The sequence below is a fragment of the Agelaius phoeniceus genome, chromosome Z (assembly GCF_051311805.1).
Source record: "Agelaius phoeniceus isolate bAgePho1 chromosome Z, bAgePho1.hap1, whole genome shotgun sequence".
NCBI classification, from domain to species: domain Eukaryota; kingdom Metazoa; phylum Chordata; class Aves; order Passeriformes; family Icteridae; genus Agelaius; species Agelaius phoeniceus.
The window spans coordinates 29,700,329-29,726,563 of NC_135303.1; the positions used below are offsets into that span (position 1 = coordinate 29,700,329).

Below are 26,235 nucleotides of genomic sequence, written 5' to 3' on the forward strand. Positions count from 1 at the left end.
CCGTTCCCCCCGAGCCGCCCCGTTCCCCCCGAGCCGCCCCGTTCCCGTTTCCCCCGAGCCGCCCCGTTCCCCCCGAGCCGCCCCGTTCCCGTTCCCCCCGAGCCGCCCCCGCGCGGGGCGGGCGGGGGGCGGCCGTGGGGGGAACTGTCAGGGCCGCACGTTTCCAGCCGCATTACGTGAACAAATGGCGGGGGTGCAGCCAGCCCAGCCAGCGGGGCTTGTGTAACTTTGCGAGCGTGCCAGCAAGTTTAAAGTCCCTGGTCTCTCCTCCTCCTTCCCTCGCTCCAGACACCAGCGCGGGCCGGAGGACGATGAGAGGCTGATTGTTTGCTCCGGCTCCTATTCGCATCCCCTCGCCTATAAATACCGGGGAGAAGAAAAGCCGCTCTCGCCGCCTCCCCCGGGCCGGGTTTCCTTTCCGACGGCCCGACCTGCCCGATGGCACCTCCCGGGTGCTGCAGCGCCTGAGACCCCGCTGCCCGCCCGACCCTTCCAGAAGCGCAGCCCGCACCCCTCGGCCGCCCCGCACCGCCCTCCCCCCCCGCCCCCCCCATTCCCGCTCCATCCCGAGCAGGAAAGGCGCCCCTCGCTCTCCTCTCGCCATCCCCCTCCCTCTCCTCTCGGTTTCGCCCGTATCTCTCTGCCCGCCGGCGCCCACGAAAGAGGAGAAGATGCGTTTCGCGCCGCCGGGGCTCCTGCTCGCCCAGCTTCACGCGTGCATCTACTGGAGCTGCCTCTGGCCCGCCGGCTGCCAGCAGCAGCCGCCGCGCCGGGATCCCCCGCCGCCCCCCGCCGCCTGGAGGCAGCGGATCCAGTGGGAGAACAACGGGCAGGTGTACAGCCTGCTCAGCCTGGGCTCCCAGTACCAGCCCCCGCGGCGCAGGCAGGCGGCCGAGGCGGCGGGCAGCCCCATCCTGCTGCTGCGGAACAACGGCACGGGGCTGCCGCGGAGAGCCGCCGCCCGCAACGCCGCCGCCGCCGCCGCGCAGCCCCAGCCCCAGCCCCAGCCCGCCGCCGGCAGCCGCGGGGGCTCCGGGGCTCGGCACTGGTTCCAGGCCGGCTACCAGGCTTCCTCTGGGGGTCGCGCCGCTGCCCCGCAGCGGAGCCCAGGGGCCGCCACCTCCGCGGCCCGGGGCGCCTCCTCGGGGGCGCCGCGACCCAGCCCCGCCGGCGGCACCGGCACCGACGGCAACGGGAGCAGCGCCGGGGCCGGCAGCCTGCCGCCCCTGGGCAGCTTCAGGCCCGGCCGGGAAGATGTCATGGTAGGAGACGACCCCTATAACCCCTACAAGTACACGGACGATAACCCCTACTACAACTACTACGACACCTACGAGAGGCCCCGCCAGGGCAGCAGGTACAGACCTGGCTACGGCACCGGCTACTTCCAGTACGGTAAGAGCCCTCCTTTCCGCCCGCGCCGCCCCTGCCCTGCCCGCGGCCCCGGTCCTGCCGCTGCCGGCCGGGGGAGCTGCGGGGGCCGCTGGCCCTGCCTGGCCCTCGCTCGGGGCAGAACCCGAGGGGGCTCTCGGGCTGCGGGCAGCCCAGTCCCCGCGCCCGGGAGAGGGGCGGGCTGCCGATGAACCCACCGGGGGTTCCGGGCGTCGTGGTTGCGGAGGGGTGTTTGGGATAAGCCTGGGCAAAGGGGAATGCGAGGTTAACGGAGAGCAGGGGTCCGTAGCAAAACGACGGCTCCTAACGACTGGGATGGTAGCCAAATATTTGCAAACGTGTCCTGGGTTGATCTTACTGTTATGTGGTTGGTTTGATGAACTGCAGGTCTCCCTGACTTAGTCCCGGATCCCTATTACATCCAGGCGTCCACGTATGTCCAGAGGATGTCCATGTATAACTTGAGATGTGCTGCCGAGGAGAACTGCTTGGCAAGGTACGCATTGTCCCAAGATTTTGCCCGGTTGCTGTGCTCCTGTTTCCACCTGTGAACGCGGTGAGGAAGGAGAAAAGTGAGGTTGGAGGGCTCACGGAAACACAGCCCTTTGTAACCTTCTTCCAAGTTTGTGGCAGGTGGTAGAGAAAGCAGTCCTGCCACATTAGAGAGACAAGCTGCAGATCTCATGAAGAACCTACACGCTGCGGAAAGTTGTATTACATGTTTTTATTGTCAGGCTTACTTGAACATTTCTGAATTTTGTTAAATGGAGGCACCTAGAAAACAACTTCATTCTGTTAATCTCCCTCCTCTACTCCCACAAGATCATATGTTTCTTCATTAAAAAAAAAAAACAAAAAAACCAAAAACTGAAGAACAAAAACCCTATTCTTAACCAGCACAATTTACTCTTAAGATTATAATAAGCTAATTGTTTCTGGGCCTATGCCTTTTAATGTATCCTAAAACTAAAATCCCTCTGAAAAGTGTTTCAGAGTCTCTTAAGGGGTTGAAATAACAGCTTTGTTATGAAGTTAGGTCTTGTCCAGTTGGCAAAGATGGATTTTTCCTGTTTTCTTTGGAAAGAAATCAACATGGCTGGTTTTAACCACTTTAACTTGTTTGATACCTTATCATGCAAAACAAATTTATTTATTTACCAGCATCATAAATTTATGTTTCAGGGTCATGCCTGCTCTTCACTTGCAAAAAAAAAAAAAGAAAAAAAAAGACATACCAGTTGTTTTTTTTGGTTTTTTTTTTTGCTAGCTTCACAGTGAAGACTCATTAAAGTGTTCTTGCTGGCCATTAGTTGATTAAAATATTCCAGTATTTAAAAAATTTAAAAGAGTGTAGATAATAACTACGTAGAATGGGAAAACACAGCCTCATTCATATACATATTAGTTTTTTGGGGTTTTTTTATAACAGAATCAGACATCTGTTTTGTGATCTTGCATACACAGGGAGTTATTTTGGTTAACAGCAACTAATAAAATTATGTTTTTTGTTACCAGAGTAATTTTACAGCTCAGCAGTGATCTTCTTCATAGAGAGAGTCAGTCAGTGGTCAAACTTCCATTTATAAAATTAAAACCAGGTCTGAATTTTACTCAGGTATTGGTCTGACACCAGGCATTTCCACACCATATGGAATTCCTCTGTGAATCTCCAATGCATGAGGCTTATGGAGCCTGAAAAGATCTCTGCTATCAGTTACTTCTGAGACAATATAAAGCATTTTTTCAAAGTATTTCTTGCATATACTTATGGCTTTTTCCTTTGTTTTCTTTGTTTTGCACCATTGCAGCTCAGCTTATCGAGCAGATGTCAGGGACTATGACAATCGGGTGCTCCTGAGATTCCCCCAAAGAGTGAAAAATCAAGGCACATCGGATTTTCTGCCCAGCAGACCCCGTTACTCATGGGAGTGGCACAGCTGTCACCAGTGAGTGAAGTGCTCAGTATGGCATCTTCTAATTATGCTTTTCACTAACAATTGTCGCTTACAAGGCAACATTTTCTAAAACTAAAGTGAAGTAGAGAGAAACCATGGGGAAACTTTAGCCTTTTACTATCTGATTAATTTTATGTTGGGGTAATTACTGTTTGTAGGTAGTGATAATTACACTTTGCACAGACACATGAAACGAAGATGGATACAAAACTTATCCATACGTAGGAAACTCTTACAATGTGTAGATTAAATACAAATACAAGTTTGAAATGAGATTTGACAGTAGCACTTTCTCCTTTTATTTTACATATAGTCCACTTACATTTAAGTGTACATTTAAGTAAATAAAAGTCCCAACCACGTAAAAATAAATAGAAACCCTAAAATGTACATTTACTAGCATATTCCCTATAATAACACCTCATTTTAAACAGTGACTCATACCTCTTGAGCTGAACTTAATGATCTAGTTCTTCACAAGGAATGGTCTGATCAATTTGGAAAAGGAAAGCTACTGAGTTGACTGATCCCCTTATCAATAATATTCTATCTATATATGATGATATTTTGACATAGCAGCATTGCTCTAGAAATAGTATATTTGCTGGAAACACAGCAAGGGAAATGTAGCAGAACAAGCAGGTAACACTGCAAACCTGTACCTTTTGTGGAAAACTCATATGCAGGAATTTGCAGGTTTGTTCCAGTTTTTGCTACTTCTCAGCAGGAGCAGTTATAAAATACTGGAACTAATGACTCAGAATACTTACTTCCACCTTATTTATAGTACAACTCTGCTGCTACAGGCACATAAGTGATAACTTAATCTTTTTTAAAAATGGTATGCAATGTGGGTTAGGTCTGAAGGCCTCTGAGCCAATGGAATATTTCTCTCTAGGTGTAGAGGCTTTAGGTATAGAATGAAAAATCAGTATCATTAGAACAAATTCTTTCAAAAAAGACTCATATTATCAATTTATAAATCTTACATGCATCAAAAAAGCTAAAACTAAATCAAACTTAACAAAAAGACCTCCACAAATGCTTTAGTTAATCTCTATCCCTGAAAAAAAATCTCCACCAATAACAAAAATCCAACCCTCATGCTTACAAACTTGATAAATGGATGAAATGAGTAGAGAGCAGTTGAAGTTTTCCATTTGTAGAACAGTTTCTTACTGTGCCACAATAGCCCAGCTATTAGTGTCCAGATGCAAAGTGTCTCTGATGTTGATTCAGTTCTTGGACAGAAAATACATTGCCTACAAAAAAATGCAGCTCTCGTGATCCTTTCCATAACAGTGAAGCAAACTCGTTCAGAAATGAGCCCAAACTGCCAGTTGCTTTGGCTAGCCATCAGACCTCAGTGTTAGTCATCATCATCTGTGGACTGGTTTTAGTGTTCTGGATGCGCTTTGAGGCTCCTGCGCTGCTTTGTTTTACCAACACATTTGAGTTTTGTTGATTAGGTCTTTCTCATATCCCTCTTGAGCTGAAATCATTCAAAAGTAATGGCAGCCAAAAGATACAGTGCAGGTAGAGAAGACAAGTTTATTTTCCCACCCTTTTGGAAAGGGTGAAATTACAAGAATAAGAGGTGCTAAAACTCCACAGTAAGAGCTAGAAGTCCCTTTGTGTGAAAGCAAGAAAAATGCATCACTTTGCCCAAATCAAAAGAATAAACACTTCTGAAATAGAGACAGTATTAAGGACAGACTATAAAAATAGCTGATATTGAATGAAATCTGCATTGCCAGTACACAGAAGATGGTTTCTTTATGCAGATTTTGTCTTCACCAATGATACAAATATGTTACATTGTCTGAGGGCCATGGAAATGTGAAACCAAATTGTTGGGGTTTTGCTAGCAAGTAGCAAACTTCCATGGAATTTATGGTATGTAAGGTAAGTATTCCTAGCAAACCTCTGGTCAAAGGCACTTATAAGATGTTCAATTCAAATATGAACTATTTAATACTTGCTATTGTTGTTGGAAAAGAGGTGAAACAAAATTTTGGAAAAACAGTGCTGCTATGGAATCTTTCCCATAACAAATTAAAACCCATTATTTATTTATAGGATGATATGTGGTACTTGAAAATGAGAGTAATGAAAATAATTGAGTGGTCAGTAGTAGGAAAGTGTACTAACACACAAGTTTTGGGAAGTAATTAAATTTGTCCAGATTTAACGGGATGTAGATCAAATAGGAATATGTGAAAATGTTATTGATGAGATCTGATCCATCTCTAATAATGTATCTGTGGTTTAACAGACATTACCACAGCATGGATGAATTCAGCCACTATGACTTGTTGGATGCAAGCTCACACAGAAAAGTTGCTGAGGGTCACAAAGCAAGTTTCTGCCTTGAAGATACCTCCTGTGATTATGGATATTACAGGCGGTATGCATGTACAGCACACACACAGGTAGGAGCTGCTTTGGGTTTGTGTTTGGGTAAATTTTCTGTCAATCACCTGATTCCCTAACTAGCTTCTGGAATTCCCCATTATAGAGACCAAGATACTAACCTGGAGACTGGCAATTCCCCCACGTGCTGTTAACGGTGGGTTTCTTGTTAAAGGGCAGTGACACTCACTAGCGTAGCACCACTGCTAACTGAATTGTGTTAAAACACACCACAAGTGCTCGTGGCAGTAGGACTGGTCAGGCTTGCTAAGAGGCACACAAGACAGCCCATAAAGAAGCTGTTCCCAGTGTTCATCTCCCCAAACTGACATTGTAGGCTGGTGCCAGAGCTCATAGCTGGTATTTTCTCCCTTGTGGAGTCTGAAGCTGTAAGGGGCTGGATTTCTCCAACACCTGCAGCTGCTGGCTGGCATCCTGGCACAGGAATCTCAGGGTATTGTTCTGTGCCCGCAGAGCAGGAGGCTGTTTAAGAGAGTGGCACCTGTGTGGATGTTATGGGGGCACATACCAATGTAAAGCCAGGTGCCAGGGCTTATTAGGGGAACATGGAAAAGGAAACATACCATTATGATAGACAAATCCATGCAAGAATCCTGCCTTGAACATTGCATCACCACCTCTCAGAACTGCTAAAGAAAAGCTTAAAAAATCCTAAGTAGCCAACCCCAGCAGAACAAGGTTGATCAGCAGTGTAGTATGGCTAAGAAATTTCATAGACTATTCCATCTGGAAAACCAGACGTTAAGACCAAAACTTGACTGGTTGTGGATTTAAAGAGGAAATTTTTGATATTTACTGACAATAGTTGATGTTTCTGTCAATATATGAACTGAAGACCTGTCAGGTAACAGCTTTAAAACAGAGAGGACTGCTCTTTGGACACATGAATGAAGTATTAAATTCCTAGGCATTGGATGTTGCAGAGATCAAAAATCTCCATGGGCTCAAGAAGAATTTAGACAAAGTAACAGATGTTATTAAACACAAAGATCAAATGGTACCCCGTGCCTTAAATACAGTTAAATGCCTGGTGGAAGGAATTTGCTTGACATTACACATCCCATTCCTTATGCTCTTTTCTCATTAAGAATCTGCTGCTGACCACTAGAGACGTGACACTGAGCTTTGCTGGATCTGTGGTTTAACTCAGTGTGGCCATACGTACACACAAACCTATACCCCTTACTCTGCAGCTTTTAATCTAGAAGGTAGTTATTCTGTCACAGAGAAATGACAGCTATGTTTCCCTGGCTGACGTGTCCACATCTGAATTTTAACTATAATGAATGATCTGCAATACATAGAGGCTTTGAAGAGGTTTTATAAATACCTTTTCTACTTCTGTAGACTATGACATCTAACTAAGCAACATACATATTTTACAGCTGAGTATTTCTGTCACTAGAATCACGGCTGTGTCAGCATTTCCATTGGAAGCCCATATTTCAGGGGTTTGTAATTGGACTGTAAAACTTTCCTCCAGCCTCAGACTTGGCACAAACATGCAAGAGTCTGAGCTGATCACCAGCTGGGTCAAGAGGGAATTCCTGCAGGACTTGGGTTTTCTGCACTCTGTGTGTTGCCAGAACAGATCAGCTCTGCCTAGAGCAATGTGTATTGGCCACAGCTAAAGACACTAGCTTTGAACCACCAACACATTCATATGTGGTGTTTCTTATTCATGTTCCTAACAAGGAAGAATTTTTCAGAAAGATGCATCTGGAATAAAGGCTGCATTTTCAGTTCCCTCAGATTCTTGTGTCACTATTTGTCTGAAGAGAGACTATTTCCATGCAAAGCTCAACGTGAAAATGGCCCTTAGCCCTACTATTCAAAGATGGCACATCCATAGCAAAATGTTACATCATTCCTAAGGGTAGAGAGAGGATCCAACATGGTGATCAAGTCTCTACTCATGATCTCAGAAGATATTCACTCAACAATTACAGATACTTACCTCCAGTCTTTGGTCAATTTTTATTGTCTTCTGATCTTATGTGAAGAACAGGAAACAATATCATCAACAGTTTTGACATAAAAGGAGTACTGTAACAAGTGATTATAAGAAAATATAGATACCTCAGAGATGAACGACTGTGAGGTAACTGTCAATATTATAGGTGTTTTTTATCCAGTAGCAATAAAGGGCAGTCTATAAAAGTGGTACATTAGACTTAGGTGTTCTAGCTTAGACACACAAATAAACTGCCAGCTAAAAATAAGATTCCTTTTCTAAGTTAATTTTCTAAGTGGACTGTGATAGCTAAGCGAACTTCAGTCTGAGTGTCCCTAATGTCTAGAATGTCACTGTTTTTAAAGATTCATGTTTTTTCACATCCATCTTAACTTCATTCCTAAGGGTCTGAGCCCTGGCTGCTACGACACTTACAATGCTGACATAGATTGCCAATGGATTGATATTACTGATGTAAAACCTGGAAATTACATTCTGAAGGTAAGCCTATTGGGAATGGGGAGGTTTGGGGGTTTTTGGGAGTGTTTTCCTGTTTAAAGAAAGAAGCAAATCATTTGCATACATGCTTTGGCATGTAAGTTACGAGCTGAAGGGGCAGCAGACAGCAGTGTGCTCTCTCCCCTGCAGGTGAGTGTGAACCCCAGCTACCTGGTGCCCGAATCCGACTACTCCAACAACATCGTCCGCTGCGACATCCGCTACACGGGCCACCACGCCTACGCCTCTGGCTGCACCATCTCCCCGTGAGTGCCTCCCCACTGCTGCCCTCTCTGCCACTGGGCCCCACTGACAGGATTTTGTTTCGTGGGAATTTTAAAATTTGCAGGAATTTTGCTCTCGCACTCACACCGTTGGAATATGTAACACTTCCCAAAACTGCTGCTCCTGTCTGGTCTGCCAGATAACAACCTCTGGCTCGCACACCTTCCTTTGTACTGGCATTAGGACCTCTCTAGGATCATTCAGTACCCTTTTACACCACCCACACACAACTGAGCAGCTAGAGTGCTCTTTAAGATCTTGTGCAAAATCCCAAGTAACATGTGTGTTACTTCACTGCTGCGGCTGCTTGCAGACCAGCCACTCTCCCTGAAACAGTTCTTTCACACATCCTTAATTTACAGTTTTGCTCTTTAAAAGTGTAAGCAATGCCAAAAAAGTGCCTTTTTTACATTTTTTTTCCTCCAAAAAGGTAAATTCATTTAATAAATGTCCTCATGATAGATCTACTGTACCTTAGTATCTGTGAAACATACACAGAGAAAGCAGTCTTCTGTAACACAGAGGTAAGCAGTTCTCAGAACACTGTGTAAGTTCCTCATATGAAATATTTATCAAGAGACTTCATTTGGTTTGTATAAGGAGCATTAACATTGTAGAGAGTTCATATGAAACAAATTCCAGAGCAGTGAAGGAAAAGTAAAACATATGACCAGTGCAGTCTTCTATAACAGTATCAGTGAAATAGACTGGATTAGTGTGACTTGCCTAGTTAGCCTGTGAAATATTAATTCCTTACTTTGCATTAGGAACTCAGTAGTTAAACGAGCCAAACTTACATTTCACGCTTTTAACATCTAATCTCCCCATCTTACCTCTGAAAATATTACTGAGTACATAAAATAATAGAATAGTTAATGTCAGAAAGACCTTTTAGATCATGAAGTCCAGCCATCAACCTCGGACCAACACCACGCTCACCATTAAACCATATTCTCAAGTGCCATATTCATATGGCTTATGAACACTTCCAGGGATAGCGACCTCACTACTTCCCTGGGTATTCTGCTCTAATGCTTTACAACCCTTTATGTGAAGAAGTTTCCTCTGATTCCCATCTAAACCTCCTCTTGAGGCCATTTCCTCTCATCCTGTCTCACTGGTTACGTGGGAGAAGAGACCAACCCACACCTCACCAGTGCCTCCTTCCCTCAGGGATTCGTAGAGAGTGATGAGATCTCCCCTCAGCCTCCTCTTCTCCAGGCTAACACCTCATATATATATACACACATATATATACATGTGTGTGAGTGTGTGTGTATATGTGTATATATATATATATATATATGTATATATACACACATGTATATATGTACACCATACATTGTATCTCTCCTCTCAGGTACATATTCATGCAGGGCTAGGAAACCAAATGTCTGTTACTGTTGGCTGACTTGGTGCTTTCCAGCTGACAAGTGGGTATTCAGCAGTTCCTCTTTCTGTGCGTGCCTGCTCACCTGCATAAAATTATTTCTCCTCTTTCAACAGATACTGAGAAATTTGCAAGAAGTGGACGAGATGGTGACAGATGTTTTGAACTGAAGTATCATTATACAAACTTCACTAGGATGCAAACACTATAGAAACAAAACTACAGAACATACACAGATATGCCCACACACCTTATGTGACTTTGAAGCACTTCTGCTGCTTCTCAACCAAAACTTAACTGGATTTTGAGAATCTAAATTGGCATTACTTGTATTGCTATTGAAATGCGTGAAACTGGTGCTTCATTTAGAGATATTTTAAATTTTGATAATCTAACTCATTCATAAAAACGGGACCATTTCTTAGCTCCTTCAAATCTGGAGTTTACGTGATAGTAGATTGCAGTGGGAATATTACTGGTGAGTGAGTTGAACATATTTAAAAACGTAGAAAAAAATGTACACAAAATGAATTAAATAAAACTCAAGAGAAAGTACTAATGTCAGCTATCTCAGAAAAGACAATGATGAAAAACAGATTAAGAGTGACGATACAGTACTATTAAAAATTCTTGCTAGGACACATTGATATGAAAGAGAGAAGTATGTTCAGTTTTCAAGGAATATTAACATATAGCAGAGAAATACATATATATTATATATATCAGTTATACCCCTGCAAGAAAAGTTATGTTTACATTTTTAATACATTAGAAGTTTTTCCATTTTCTTAAGTGAAAAACAGATGGGGTTTTGAAATACAACTTTCATCTGTGAAAATTAATTAAAAATCTTGCCCACCTTTATATGTTCAAGAAATTTTTCAAGGTGGGACTTTTAAAAAAGTCCTGCAAACTTAATGTGGATAAAAAAATACCTGTCAAGAAGTGGGCTCTTGGAGATGATGAAGAGACCCTGATGTGGTCATCTGTGAAAAACATCCAACTTGAACAGGTTAACCATCAAAATAATACAGGCAATTAACTCAGGTGGCACCACAAACAGAAGTAGGTCAGAATCTCTTACAAAGTATTTTTAGTGTGAAGAAAACCTACTACCTGCTTCCCCCTTAAGTACTGTAGTTGACTTTAAAATGTATATCTTAGTATTCAAAATAGCAAAGTTGAAAATATACTATGTAGAGAGGAAAAGCAAAAGTCAGTGTATTTGACATCCTACTTTAGGCTGTTCAGGAACCAAATGCAACATTGTTAAGGGGAAAAACTTCCAGCCCAAATTAAGGTTTTTGCTGAACTGCTTAACTGGTGCTGGGTGTACTACTCCTCCTCCCATCCCCAAATTATTTTGCTTTTGCAGTGCACCCTGCTGTAAGCTACAGTAGCTGTGATTTTTGTTTTAAACTGTGAAATGACATATCACAAGGGGATCTGGCTTTTTTTTTCCAGAAGATTTCTGATCATGTAAAATGAAGAAGAATCTACTTTGGAGCAATGGGACCTAGAAATATTGATTGGTGTTCATTAATTTGATGAGCAGTTCAAAACACCTAATGAAATATTGGAAGCTCAGTATATTAAAAAAAAAAGGAAAAAAGTGCTATTCAATATAGTTAAAAATTTAAAAATCTGAGGAGTATGGAGAGGTTTTATTATCACTATTGAGAATACTTCAGGTAGTATTTGGAAATATTTTATGCTTTAGAACCCTATGGATTCAATTTGGAAGTCTGATGAATTACCATAACATCCTTCACAGATCAGCTGTTCTTTAGTACATTTATTTATTTCCACCTTAATCATAACTTAGTTACAAATTTGCACAATCAGAACTTAAAAGGGACCTGAGAACCACCAGCCTGGTGATTCCTACCCACGAGTGGGAGAGGGTGCAGAATAATCTAATTTATACATGCAGGTCCCTTTCTGTTTGCTGTGAGATCCATTATAGCAATCTCTAACCAGTACGGGAAATGAACAGAAGCAAAATTTGGAAACTTGATTTATGAGAAGACCATTTGTTACATATGTCTGCAAAAACGAGGGCCTGTTTAAAGTCCAGGCTTCTGAAATCTCAGCCCAAAGAGTTCTTAGGTATAAGAGGCTTTAAGGGATGCAAGCGCATTCACCTTTCTATAGACTTAGGTCAAAATTGGGGTCAGAGTCCTGAGAGCAGCTTGGGCAATGGACACAAAAGCTACTGAATGGAAGCCAGGCTGTGGGCATGGGCTGCTTCCTGGGAAGAGGTGGTGTGCTCGTACCTCATGGTGCCTGATGCTGGAAGTGGGATATGAGAGCACCAAGTGGAGACGGAGCAGCTGCAGGAAGGGGGTGCCCTCGCGCCTGACGCACTCACCTGCTCTCACGTCTGTGCCCTAAGTACTTGCAGAACTCCACTGAAGTCAGCAAGGAGCCAGAAGGCCTTGAGCATCTGCGTAGGTGGAACTAGTGGGAATGGCCTCGTTTGGAAAGGTGTTCAATGCTGTAACTTTGAATATTGGGGATACTGGAGCTACGAAAATGTAGCTTTTTTTTCCGTAGCAAAATATTGTATTTGTTTTGAAATGTGTGTTAAGCAACATGACATTGATGTACAATAGCACAAAAATTGCCTAAGACATGAACAGAAAAACAAGGGATTTTAGGATTAAAAAAAATGAAGGAATGTGACTTCAACCCTGTCTAACTATAGTAAATCACAACGCAGTAGAAGTAGAAGAGTTTATTATATAGCATGTGTAGAAGTAGTTCTAACTAGGGGAGCGCCAACCAATATTTTCAGTATCTTGGCTCTGCAGATTTGACACCTTATTTTTTGCATACTGGAATATGTTTTTGGGATTATGAACATCTTTAAAAACTGTTTTAGAAAAAGTTTTTATTTTTACTGCACATTATATTTGGATTCCATTTTACCAGACATCGGGCTTGTTCCCTTATCTTTGAATTGACATTGGTCTCAGTGGAAGCAAAACCAGATTTAAATTTTGTGGGATTTCTACTATGAATTTGCTGTCTTGCAGTCTGAAATTTCTTCTGAAAAGCCAGAATGTATAAATGTGCGTGAAACAATAACCTCCCACACTTCAAATCTTTACTTAAGAATTGCACATAAGGAACATAATGTATGTCAGGCTCATTAGAGGAAGGGATTGCTATATATTTTTTTTAATCCTGAAATACATTTGGTATTTGTGTATTTCTAGACAAAAGTGTAACCAAAATGACAGACTGGTCACCAATGGAACCAAAACATTGTGTAGATGACGTTTTTGTGTTAGGAAAAGTCTACTCGTTTTTTTTTCTGCTCCAGAATGAATGCACATATGAAATGTACCTTCCTATTGTCATTCATGCATTGTTTGCAGTCTGCTCATTCAAAACCAGCAGGGTGGTTTTCATAAATGAGACATTGAAAGGTGGTTTTATCCTGTGTCTCACATTTATGCCAAAAAGGCATTTTCATTTTCGCCAAATCCTAAAAGGTGCTGAAAGATTTTTAACTTGAATTAAAACCAAAGAGTATGTAATTGGGAGGTTTTTATTATGCAACTAAATGCTACAGATACAGTGAAATGCCACTTATTTTTGCAACTTTCTTGAAGACTTTTCATTATTTTCTTCACTTTTCTTCAAAGAGTCTTAATTTCAGTAACTTTGCATCTTTATCTGAAGAGCTCTAATTTATAATATTCATGCACTAGCTTTGTATTCTTCACTGCACTTTCATATTCTTGTGTTACCTGCCCGTATTATGGTTGCAAGTTTATGTGAAAATGACTTGAATAAAATGTTTCAAGCGTTCTGCTTGTCGAAGTATTACACTTACTGCACAGGCCAGATCCATCCCTCAGTGAGAAGGCTTCAGTTAAGGTTGTTATGTCTACATGAAAATGAAGAAAATTCTGTCTTGCTGACATGGTCTCAGAAAAAATATGACAAGAAGCTAGAAACAAAAAAATAAAAAATTCAAGGCATGATAAACTACCTCCCACACTACAAAAAGGATTAACGTGTCAAAGTTTAACAGGAGGAGGCATATGGCTCATCTGGACACACGATTTCCTTACCATATCTGTCTTGGTAAAAACAGGAACTTAAAAAGCACTTTCAGAATTTCTGCTCCAAAAACTAAGCTTTCACAGAAAGAATACTTGAGCAGTACATGGTAGGAAGTCTATGTTCTCTAGAAAACTGACTAACAGATTAAACATGCAGTTACTCCAAACACATTCTATCCTGTTATTTACATCCTCTGAGTACAACCCAGCGTCCTGCTGCCTCTTCAATCTGTATGCTGAACTGATCAAACAGTCTGAGTTGTGAAGCATCTCTTGTCCCTTCCCTGAGGGACTACTACAGAAGAGAATAATTGAAAAGAGACTCAGAGTCTAAATAGTTTAATAGTTAAAAAGAGTCTTATTGGAGACTCCTTCCTATTGGAAGTCATCAAACACACAAAGATCAACTAATTTGCAGTCTTGGCTTCATGTAAATGGAGACAAAACCAATGTAGTATCTTTTAAAATTCATAAAAGTAGAATTATTTCAGATATAACCCTCTTTGTATATAATGTTATACTCTATTTAAAAAGTATTTCCTATCCTACTACTAATTAGAGCTAAGAACTTCAAACAGAGTTTCTCCAAGTGTTATTCCTAGAGCACAGAACCTGGAGTGGATCAGCTTCTGTGCAAATACAAAAATGCAATAAAAATGGCATGTGATAATTGCAGAAAGTATATTCAAATCTATTGAAAATAAAGCATCTCCTAGTTCCAACGTACCTTCTACCCCCATTCTACTATCTCATTTTCACATTGCCTTGTATCACAAAATGATCTACCACCAGCAGATATACCACAATTCACAAAGCAGCTCAACACTTTTGCTCCAGAAAGTATTGCTGTAACTGAATTTTCACTCAAGCCCCATTTTTCCTGATCTAACAATTCCAAAAAAAATCTGATTAAAGAAGTATTTATGCCTGTTTGGAAGTCTACAAAATGGTCCCATCAATAACACACCTCTTGGCTATTAAAAAACCCCAACAATCACATTTAAACTAGTGATGACTGTCTAAAAGATACTGAAAAAATCTGAGATGGATTTGTTGGTAAGCCTGAAGTGAAAAAATTGTGCACCTGAAGCAGCCTAGTAGTATCTGACAGTACTTACCTGGCTAAAGATACTTCTTCTACGGTATGGTACTGAACTGAAAAGCATGGTTCTCAACATTTTAAAATCTAACCATCACAGAAGGAAATAACTTCCCATGTCACTATAAAAATAAATTGCTAGTACTTTGTGAGAGGCCTCTGTCTAAACAGTGCCACAGATATGATGTAAGTTAAAATCAAGTTAAAATCACATATATGCTGAAAATGTTATGTTGTTATAATGAAAACGTTCTAAACTTTATCAACAACCTCCAGGCAAGTTCACTGGGTTTATCAGTTCATAAACAAACCGCCCAGTTACACATAAAAGATATTATCAAGCCTCCACCATCACTACTCATTTGTACAATGTATTAAGGCTGTGATCCAGGTGAGTCACTAAGCACCAGCAGAAAGTAGCAGTAACCCATTAGAATATGAAGTAATGCCAATATCCTAATCTCTCTTCTCTCATTCATGTCCAGTGTATGTTATCTTTTTTCTTTTCTTTAAAGTAAGAGCTCAGAATATTTTTGAAGAAAAAAAAAAGGGATGTTTTGATAAGTCAGGCTTCCTTCAGGGAGAATTCTATAGCCACAAATTACAGCTGTAATAATGCAGTAAGAAACTTGCTCTAATGCCAAGATAAACCAATGCTCCTAGATCTTTTAAGCACATGCAAAAAAGCACTTTAGAACATTGGCTCCTTGAAGTCTTGAGGTTTTTTTCAAACTATTTGCAATCTTTAAATTTTTGATCCTTAAATAGGGTACTCATCTGCTAAAAGAAAGGTAAGCAGTCCATGAAAAACTGTTACAACTGATGACACCTACCAAAAGACACTTCTCTTGCCTTACACTGGAAGCAGAGAAGTTACATACCAAACCTTTGTTTGTTGTGTTATTCATCTAGGATTTATTTACTTACTGTATTTAAAGCTTTAAAGATTAACATTTGCATCTGAAATCTTGAAGTTTGTAGAAAGCAGGCAAATGCATGGCTTTTTCTGTGAAATACAATCCTACAAAATCACAGTAAACAAGGTTCTGTGCTTTACTTTGAAGCTTTTGGCCTTCAATACTGTTCTATACAGTACAGTGAAAATAACAGCAACAAAACCACTTTGAAATGAAAGGTGGTTTGAATTTCTCATTCCTCTGGGAGGTAATGCCATTAAAGACAGTATTACATATACTGACATTTATTGAGTACATAGAAAAAAAAAGCCTAACTAACTGAGGCAAACCATGCCTAAATATTAATACAGAACAGACCAGCTTGAAGGTTTAGTTTTCAAGAACTTAACACAAGATGGGACATGTATAATGTAGCATTATCTGTGCTTAGTCCAGGTCAAGGATCCTCATACTGCTGGCAACATTTTCTAATGCAGCCCAGGGGCCTGATGGCTTTGGCTGAGACACAGAAAAAGACTAAGCTTTTTCAGACTGCAGTATGTAGGAAGGCCATCTACACCTTAAGGAATGACATATTCTACAAATTTCCAGAGATTTAAGAGCAGACAAACCCGAAGACAGGAAATTGATCAAGGATTATTAAACACCTGAGCTACAATATCACAAGATGTCACTGAGCTGTAAAACTGGAAGCTTGAAGAGATGGATGTTGCATGATGCATCACTGTGAGCTCCCTCTGTCCTTAAAGCACACCTTTCTGACTACTTGCAAAGATACTAGGTTAGATGGGCCTTTGGGGTGATGCAGGGCTTTCCTAAGGCATCTCCAAATGCTACATGAATAGTACAGTCCAGTCATTTACCAAGTTTATTAATTAATTTGATTATGAAAGGTAACTATATTTATATAAAGAACACTATTAAAGATGAATTACATGTTCAGAATTTCTTTCAATTAGGTAGTAGAAGAAGCACCTGAAGAAGTATTCAATGAATTTTTTTGTCATATTCTAATCAGATGAACTCCCAGTGTCAAACTGGCACTTAAAAGTGAAATGTTTCTTAGTGTACAAAGTTTTGTCACGTTTTCACATTCTTTCAGAAAGTGCAAGACACATGTTGAAGAATCCAGACATAACTACCAGAACAAAGTATTAAAGACACCTCTTCATTTCCTCAAATTGCCAGTATAATCAGAGGACAGAGATCACAATTTAAAAGCACAATATTTTATTCTCTCCAGAAATTTCCATATTATGCTTAAAACAGATTGACTTTTCCAGCTACCCGATATACTGATGAATTTATGAAGTCTCTTCAAGTTTAAGAATCTTTTACTTTGTCTTAGTTGAAATACAATATAGAACCTTTCTTTTGACAACCAAACTCTCATATAAAGTAAATTTTTTTACATACAAAAAAATCCCCTTCCAAACCCCCCTCCAAAGAATCTGTACTATTCCTACAGGGCACAAATTATGTTCCTAAATACCCTTTATTCACGGTAGGGTATGTTTCATGAATGGTGGCACTACATAATGGGACTTACGAACCAGCACCAAACGGCCATTACATTAATCAACAGACAGCACAAACAATGGAGGAAACAATCTTGATATTCTACGATGGTAAATAATAGTTGCAATTTTGTAGGTTAATAATAGTTGCAATTTTGTGGGTTGCAAATGATATGGACAGTATAACAAAGATGTTTAAACAGCAGTTGCAAAAAAATTTTTTTTAGAACCTCCATTTACATATAGTCTAGTCATCAAATTTAATCTTTTTCCCCTGGAATGCTGTAATTTGAGACATCTGCTCTCTGCGTCGCCTGCTTGCTTCCCATGAAGGATGAAGAGGCTGCTCCAAAGGTGCTTTTTTATTGTTGCATATAATATCCCCTGAAGCTTTTGCAAATGGTTTCTTCTTCTTGAGCTTTGTTTCATTTTTAAGAAAACCTGTGCAAGTACAAAACAAAACATTAATTACATCAGGAGCCTTCATAAAAGTATGCAAACTACCTTGGGATTGCAGATATTTTCAAAAATTTCATAATGAGCCATGGGTAATACAGTCATCTGAATATTCACAGCAAGATTTCTTCATCTTGCAGCCTGGTAAATTGCCACTTGGTAGGCTGCAGATAGTTAAGATTTATTAATACTGACTACACTCTAAATTTGTGTAGACAAACATTCAGCACAGTGTAAACTTTTTTCTTCACAATAAACCAATGACTGTTACATAATGTAACTCAATATGACTGGAATTATATCCTTAGTCCAATGAACTCCAAAATAGTACCACAGAAGATAAACTGAATAAAATATTCCATATTCAGGAGCTAGTGAAGAAATCACATGTGAGATAAGGTACCAGTTACATATAACAATCTGTTACCTTTACCCGTGCACAAGTAATACTAACTGCTTGACAGACAGAAAAGCACTTGCCAGTACAAACCTTCCGTTATGTATTTCGAATGTGAGAAAATAGAAAAGAGCAGACAATATCCACAGATTAAAATGAAAGCTGAACCGTTTGACCATTTTAACAACAAATGTTAAAATATGTGCCACAAATTCGAAAAGAAACAAATACATCCCATCATGAATAGACTGCAGAGGCAACAAAATTTCAAAATGTTTTTTCTCTCCTAGTTTTCCCAAGTTAAGTAATACATACCTGTTCTTTCCTTTTTGAGAGGCTGGTCTTTAGTATTTCTAAAAAACAAAAACAGAAATTAGGATTTTTCAATAAAATTTTAAGATTACAAACACCTGTGAATAAAGAATCATCATCATCACAACAGTAATGGAATAACTTCAAACATAACATGCAAGCTTCCTCAATACTGTTCCACCCATGTTAATAAAGAAGTAGAAAGAGAATTATTCAGAAGTGATTGAATTTGCATTTAGATCTAGTTAGGAATCATAAATCAGTGCTACTGTGAATAAAAAAAATTGTCAAGAAAGCTTAAGAAGACTAGTGAGTAGTTTCTGTGAAAATGTTCTAAGATTTAAAGTGCTGAAATTCTCTTAGTTTAGTAAGGATTACTAGAAATCACAACTAGAAATCACATTTTCATTGCCATGAAGGAGGGAAGGAATGGAGAACATAGCATGGGGAAGAGGTTTACCTTCTGTTCTGAGATTTCTGATTTGTGGTAGACAAAGAACTGCAGAACACTGACTCTAGCTTGGTTTCTTTTGCAAGTGGCTTTCTCTCTTCCATGACCAAATCCTGTGCTGTCCCAGACACTGTGCTCTTCTCTGTTTTCATTACATTTTTCTGAACACTACCCTTTTCTTTTGTTGAAGAATAATTATTAACTGCTGCTACTTTTTTCTTCTTTTTTACTTTTCCAATGAAGAAATCATCATTGCTGTCACTGTCAGAATCTGATGACTCATTATAAAACCTCTCTTCAGTACTATCATCAAAGTATTCCTTTTCATTGGGATGCTCTTGGTCACTATCATAAATTATTTCTTTTATTGCATTTAATTTGTTCATACTCATATTTTCTTTCCTTTTTTGATAGTCAAGCTTCTTTCCTATTTTGTTTTGAGTAACTGTTTGCATTTTTACTGCCTGAAATGAAGGTTCCTCTGGAGCATTAGCTGTCTCGATTTCCAGAGTTTTCTGCTCAGATTCACTCTCACAGAGCTCTTCAACCACTTTGTCAGTTTCTACTTTCATGCCTGGTTTTGTTTTGTGTTCACACCCTTGCTGTTTTTTAGGCTGCTTACAAGCTTGGTCATCCAAGTTGTTATTGGAATGTTGTGCTGATTTAGGCTGTTCTTCTGACTGATCCTTCTTCATAGGAGTGGCTTTGTCTGGGTTCTTTCTTGCATCCTTAAAAGCTTTTACAGCAGCTGTACAAGGGGCAGAAAAATATTTTGTTGCAGCCACATATGAATTATTTTTATATAATAAAACATTTTTGCAACTTGTATGTGTTTTGTTGAGCATATTTTGAATGTCCTTATGAAGTATTTACCAAACACGTGGGACAAGAGATACCTTAGAACACAGTATCAACAAAAGTGAAGGAAAAATCCTGAAAATATTATCAATAAGTACACTATGAATTGGGTTAAACCATGAACTTCTCTTTCAAAAATAATCTGCAGCTGATAATCATGCTCACTTAGCGTACACTTGTACTCACATGTACACTTTGTGTGCAAAACTGCAAACTAATAGTAATTTGTTCATATATAATTAAATGGGTATTTGATATGCTCTGTTACTAATGAAGTAACTTTGTGACATTACTACTAGGACTTTACCATTTTTAACATTAATTTTAGGTGGAAAATTCCAGTTTCAAGAGAAATCCTAAATAACCAGGAAAGATACCCTAAGGATTCTGAGGACAGTTTTCAGGGAAAATTAAGAAAGTGATTTGTAAAACCTTTTAGGTGCCTTTGAAAATCCAGTTGTAATAATCCATTTATGTTCCTATTTAATTTAGAAACACTCCATCACATCTATTTGATTTTTAGAATTCCCATTATAAGCTCTGTTTGTTTGACACCCTATATTAAATAAAAACGTCATATTGTATACTATCACATATAAAGCCATATAAATTTCAAGCCATATAAATGGTTTGAAGTTTGTGGCTTGGTTCATTGCAGCTAGTTAGCCTAATTACAGAAGCTTTTAGTTTTTTATTTTTATTCACGTCAGAAATATACATGAACAAGGTAACACACCAGTAAACTATAGATGAAATAAAAAATTCAATAAAATGTTTCATACCTTTAAGCTCAGCAAATCTGGGCTTCAAGGTGGGGTGTGTTGCAAGTCTTGCCATGGCTCGCTCAGCTGCAGTACAGTTTGGCTGCACAAGAAAAATTCAAGGGCATGATGTCAACAGAACAGTCAGCTTACACAGGTCTGTGTCAGTACGCTGCAATGCATACTAATGTGATCCTCACCAGGAACTGAACAAGAGCAAAGCTTATGACACTAACAAGTATTTTATTTTTCATGTATTGCCATCATTCTAAACACATTAAAATCTGCCTGCCTAAACATTGACAGAAATGTAGCAGATGCACAACATGTTATATTTCTCAGGTACTGAACAGGGATAACACAATATATTTTTCTTTAAAGCATAACAGACAGCTATTTTACACTTACTATTTCATACAAGAGCAAAGAAAATGAATTAACTCACTGAATAAAGAACATCATACTGGTAGAAGGCATTCTGCTTGAAGGAATGCAACAGCTTACAAGAATTACAGTATTGATCCCATAAAAGTTGGCAAAATGACATAGCAGATACTGAAGGAATACACATAAACCATTGAAAGGCAGGGTCTAACTTGACCATAAAGACAAATCACCTTAAATTTGATGTGGTAGAATACTGGAACTCTGCAAACTGATTCAAAGAAGAAATATTCTTGCTTCATTAAAAAAAAAAAAAACAGACAAGAAGAAATTGCTTCTATTCTGACTTCCTCTTTTTGATACTGGAAATCACAGGCAACACATTGCAAAAGCTCTCATTTTCAGGTTCTTGTCATCACTCTGCTTGAAAAACAAAATGAATGCTATCTAAGACTTTTCCAAAGACAGCTCTGTCTTCTGTTAGCTTTTTTTCCCCTGTGTGATTGTTTGTTTGTTTCCTTTTTTCTTATCTTCTTTTTTGAGTGGAGGAAAAGTAGGTCCAACAGATTTGTAAAACACACCATTAGCAGGAAGATTTCTTAAAAGCTTGCAGTGAAATTCTCTGGGAGAGAGTGGAAAACAAATACAAAAGACATACCTTTCTTTTTTCCTCCCAGTGCTATTGCAATGGGTACGTATACAAATTGTTTTGCGATTTCAGCTTTGTGCTATGGAAATATCACAGCAGAAGCCACCAGAATCAACAGAGGATTATATTCATAAAGAAACAGACAAGTGCCCGGTGACCCAACCTGAGCTGATTTTGGTGCCATCAACTCAACAAAGCATGCTGCCTCTCCTGTCCTAAGCAATCGCCACAGCAGATGGAGCCCAAGCCACAGGTGTTATCTGTAGATAACAAGGAGTAGAAGTGGTACTGGCTCTCTCCTGGCATGGAGTTAACATGCCTCATAATAGACAAGACGGTGCTGTGTTTTGAATTTGTGACTGAAACATTTTAGAGTTGGTAACACATCAGTGTTTTAGTTACTGTTGGGCAGTGCTTGCACCGCATCAAGGCCTTCTCTGTTTCTTGCTCTGCCCCTACCATAGGCAAGGAACACCCCGGTACGGCTGAGCCACATGGACCAAAAGGATATCAAGTCCTTTTCAAGTGATGCTTAGCAATAAAAGCTTGAGGTAACAAAAAGGTACAGGGAGATGTTTGTGGTTATGACATTTATCTTCCCAAGTAACCATTATGTGAAGTGAAGCCCTATTCTCTGGGATGTGGCTAAACATGTGTCTGGTGATGGGAAGTGGTGAATAAATTCCTTCTTCTCCTTTTCTTGCACATACAGCTTTGATTTCCTCCTTCAACTATCCTCATCTTAAGACAGTAGTTTTTCTGACTTCTGCTCTTGGGATGCTCTCCCCATCCCACAGGGGTAGGGTGAGTGAGCAGCTGCTGGGTGCTTAGCTGCTGGCTGGGGTCAAACCACCATGACAGACACGATACCCAACACATCAGCAATTCACACCTAAAGCAGCTGACGTGATCCATGTAAGACTGCTCAGTGGTGAATGTTACTTGTTTGCATGTCCATTTTCTTCCAGCAGAACCATGTGATCATAAACAGTTATATATCCAGTGCACAGAGAGAGATGGGACAATTCCCACCAACTGTTAGTGCAAGAGAGTCACTCTCAGTGCTTTGCTCTGAAGGAAACAGAGCAAAAGAAGGCATTACAAATAAACCAGAGTCAGTACTTCTAAATGCAGAAACATTTAATTGGTTTGCCAGCCATAAATCTTCTTCCTCAACTAGTGGAAAGTAAATCCCATTTTCTAATTCTTTTGCCATAGTTTTAGAGCTTATAAAATATACTCTGTGGTCAGCCATATTTCAAGTTTGAAGTGTAGAGCATCTGGGAATTCTAGTACTTTCCTTTCCCCTCAAGTATCTGCTACTACAACATTATTTCTTCAGGTCAAGAAAAACTGGAAAAATGTTTTTTCTGAAGGCTGTCTCTAGAACTATGAATACAGGCCAGAGTGGACAGGCCAAAAGATGGGTCCATTTCCAAGGGCCACAGACTGGCTTATTTCCAGGCTAGTTTAGCTCTAAGAACTTGAACTCTGAATTTTGATCCCCATGTGACAGTGCTGCATGCTGCCACCAGATTCTTGGGACAGAAAGCTCGCATTTCTGAAGATCATATGCTATTTTCTTTGGAGATTTTCCTATAGCTGGAAAATCTATTTCTGAACTTAATTAATACACTTTTTCCCTCAGCTACTTCCTGTGGGTTTTGAAAGAATATACCATGACGTTCAGAAAGCAGCAGCAGCAGCTTCTGTGCAACATCTGGTGTCTTTTAATTCAAGTATTTATAGAACGGCTTTAAGCATATATAGGCCAATCCATATGGCATAACCACATTTTTTTCCTTACAGCAAAATACTTCACAAACACTACTCACACTGATAGCCACCAGCTAACAAACACACAATATGATATTCACATTCCCTCAAATTTCTCATTTTTCTGTGTATGGGTTTTTTGGTTTTGCTTTGGTTTGGGTTTTTTTTTTGGCACAGCCCATACTCTATTTATTTTCCCTCAAGTTTTTTCCAGTATATAAAATGTTTCAGAAATATACACAATACAGAAAAAAAACTTAACAAAAGAAATCTGTCTTTACAATCAAGAACACTTTTCCCCGTCCTTCCCATCCCTTGGGTGTTTAATTAGATACTAAAATTGTACACCTTTTTCTGACATACTTCTGCTACTTCTTGCATTATTTTGTACTACTTATTTTTTATGCAAGAATGTGCTAGTACTTTCTACAGGAATGTTCTTCCTCCTTCAGTGTGCAACTGAGGCTCTGTAAAGTGAACAAAGCAACAGAGCAATGTATAGTCACACTCTGCAGTGATAAATTTTAACTTTCTGTAAATTAAACCCCAGCTGGTTGAGGCTGGGTTAGAGCTTATTTCCTTCACAGTGGCCCCAATATGGGGCTCTGTTTTGGATTTGTGCTGGACACAGGGCTGATAACACAGAGATGTTTTGTTACTGCTGAGCAGGGCTTACACAGAGCCAAGAACTTTCTGCTGCTCATGCTGACACAGTGGTGAGGGAGTTGGGGGTGCATGGGAGCTTGGGAGACACACCTGGGACAGGTGACCCAAACTGACCAAAGGGATTTCCAGACCATGTGACATCATGCTCAGTACCTGAAGTGGGGGATAAAAGGAGGAACTGGGGGGACAGTTGGAGTGATGGTTTTTGTTTTTCCAAGTCACTGTCACGTCTGATAGGACCCTGCTCTCCTGGAGATGGCTGAACACCTGCCTGGCATAGGAAGCACTGCATTTCTTGTTTTGCTTTCCTATTGTGCGCAGCTTTTGCTTTCTCTATTAAACTGTCTTTATCTTAGCCCATGAGTTTTCTAGCTTTTATCCTTCCAATTCTCTCCTTGATCCTGCTGGTAGAGGAGTGAGCAAGCAGCTGTCTGGAACTTGCTGTTGGCTACAGTTAAACCACCTGAGACAGCCTCCTAAAATTCTATCTTGGCAAATAATATATTATTTCCGTAAATAATACTAAAAACATCTATTATCAAACACACATGTAAGGCCCACATAAGAGGGACAAACTTGGCAAAAATAGTAGCAATGACTGTGAAGAGAATGGAAGTTACAAACTTGCGAAGATAAAAGCAGATTCCCAATGCAAGTTCTGAGACGCGCTGGAACAGGTCAGAAGTTTGGAATGGCTCTGAGAGCTGGCACCACGGGGTAAAAAAGAAGGAGCAGTGTGACGTAAACATCAGGCAGAAGCTGGGTGGGTAGAACTTGTTTCATACAATGCAGGTAATAAAGTGAGAATGAGAAAGTGAGTGTCTCAAGGCAGATGTGATTGCAGGAGCTGAACGGTATGCCTTGGTATTAAGCCTGAGACAGTAGAGCTTCAGGATGAATTAAAGGGCAGAAACCTGTGATCGATCTGAGAAAATGAAATGCAGACTTTTGACCATTGTTATATTCTGAACAATCTTTCTGTTCCAGGGTACTTTTATCTGTACCCTCTCTGCTGTAGTTATAGTCAATAATAGGAAAGAGGTCATATTCTGTTCTTCAACTGACTTTTGCACAAAAGAGAACTGCCTCATTACATATCTCATCAGAAACAAGACTGTTATTAGAAGCATATACTACTATAAGGACAACAACTAGAGTTCCACCTGGGTGAGAGTGATACCAAACTGGTAATGTTTTGTGGCTCTGCATCTGTCATTAGTCAGTTATTTAAAACAATGACATTCAAATGGAGACAGTAAGAAACCCCACTGGGAAGCAAGCAGTACGTGGAAAAAACGTTATATAGAAACTGACCTTGGAGAATGTCATACTAGTTTTTAAACTATCTAGAAGTGCAGTTTAATTTCAAATGTTAACAACACCCTGAATTTAAGGAAAAAAAAAGGGCTAATTAGAGTAAGCATAAAAAAGGTAACACCTGATTCTGGGCCAAAGATGTCATTGCAACAGCCTTTATTAGCAGCTTGGGAGAAGATCTCTCTATTAAAAAACAGCACAAAGCAACCAAACTAGAAAACCTGTTAATCCATACATTTTTTACAAAATTCTAACTAGTTACAGCTGTCCTTCAGAACCACAGATGTGATTAATGTGAAGTAACAGGATGGTAGAAGGTGCCAATCGTGGCTGCCACCCAAGTCTATACCATGACTTCATACTACTTTGGAACAAGACTTGAAGTAAGTTACTTTCTGACTGTGAAACTCAGCTAGTTCTCCCTCTTGCTTTATGTCTGTAAGGCATACAGCATGTGATTTGTGGCCATCAGACATGGTGAAGATTTTGGCATGGGAAGCAACTGCCTAAGGGTATCACTCATTGCAGCATTGCTGTCTCAGCTCCTGACAGCAAGGGCTTGGTAGTCGACTGTGTCTCACATTGATGATGAAAAATGACAACAAATTCTTTACTCATCATCTGCCAAAACCTCTCATTTTTATAATAATCTACTACTTTGGTTTCACTCAAGTGTTAAGTATTTTCAATGT

General features: G+C 40.0%; 2 protein-coding genes across 3 annotated transcripts in view; one reads left to right on the plus strand and one right to left on the minus strand.

Annotated features, from left to right (window-relative positions):
* Nucleotides 1-264: 264 nt before the first annotated feature.
* On the plus strand, nt 265-13,726 carry LOX (lysyl oxidase). 2 transcript variants are annotated; one of them, XM_077171157.1, is made up of 7 exons: nt 545-1,395; nt 1,780-1,888; nt 3,201-3,338; nt 5,623-5,779; nt 8,140-8,235; nt 8,383-8,498; nt 10,024-13,726. In XM_077171157.1, the coding sequence occupies exons 1-7, from the start codon at nt 672-674 to the stop codon at nt 10,028-10,030; spliced, it is 1,347 nt and encodes a 448-aa protein (XP_077027272.1). In that variant the 5' UTR covers nt 545-671; the 3' UTR covers nt 10,031-13,726. The 2 variants fall into 2 exon arrangements, with proteins under 2 accessions (XP_054508650.2, XP_077027272.1); XM_054652675.2 differs by lacking the exon at nt 10,024-13,726 and having other exon boundaries at nt 265-1,395; nt 8,383-8,502.
* Nucleotides 13,727-17,206: 3,480 nt separating this feature from the next.
* The window catches only part of SRFBP1 (serum response factor binding protein 1), a 61,472-nt gene continuing 52,443 nt past the window's right edge, over nt 17,207-26,235 (minus strand). The window contains exons 5-8 of the mRNA XM_054652604.2: nt 20,773-20,854; nt 19,142-19,880; nt 18,685-18,722; nt 17,207-17,957 (exon numbers count right to left, since the gene is read on the minus strand). Coding sequence (XP_054508579.2) covers nt 17,764-17,957; nt 18,685-18,722; nt 19,142-19,880; nt 20,773-20,854 — 1,053 coding nt within the window. The 3' untranslated portion in view covers nt 17,207-17,763. The remainder of the gene's footprint in view (nt 17,958-18,684; nt 18,723-19,141; nt 19,881-20,772; nt 20,855-26,235) is intronic.

Excerpts from the sequence above, each read along its gene's own strand:
- LOX (XM_077171157.1), top strand. The coding sequence starts at position 672 with ATGCGTTTCGCGCCGCCGGGGCTCCTGCTCGCCCAGCTTCACGCGTGC. Across the intron at positions 1,889-3,200 it reads GAGGAGAACTGCTTGGCAAG|CTCAGCTTATCGAGCAGATG; the intron begins GTACGCATTGTC and ends GCACCATTGCAG. Across the intron at positions 8,236-8,382 it reads CTGGAAATTACATTCTGAAG|GTGAGTGTGAACCCCAGCTA; the intron begins GTAAGCCTATTG and ends TCTCCCCTGCAG.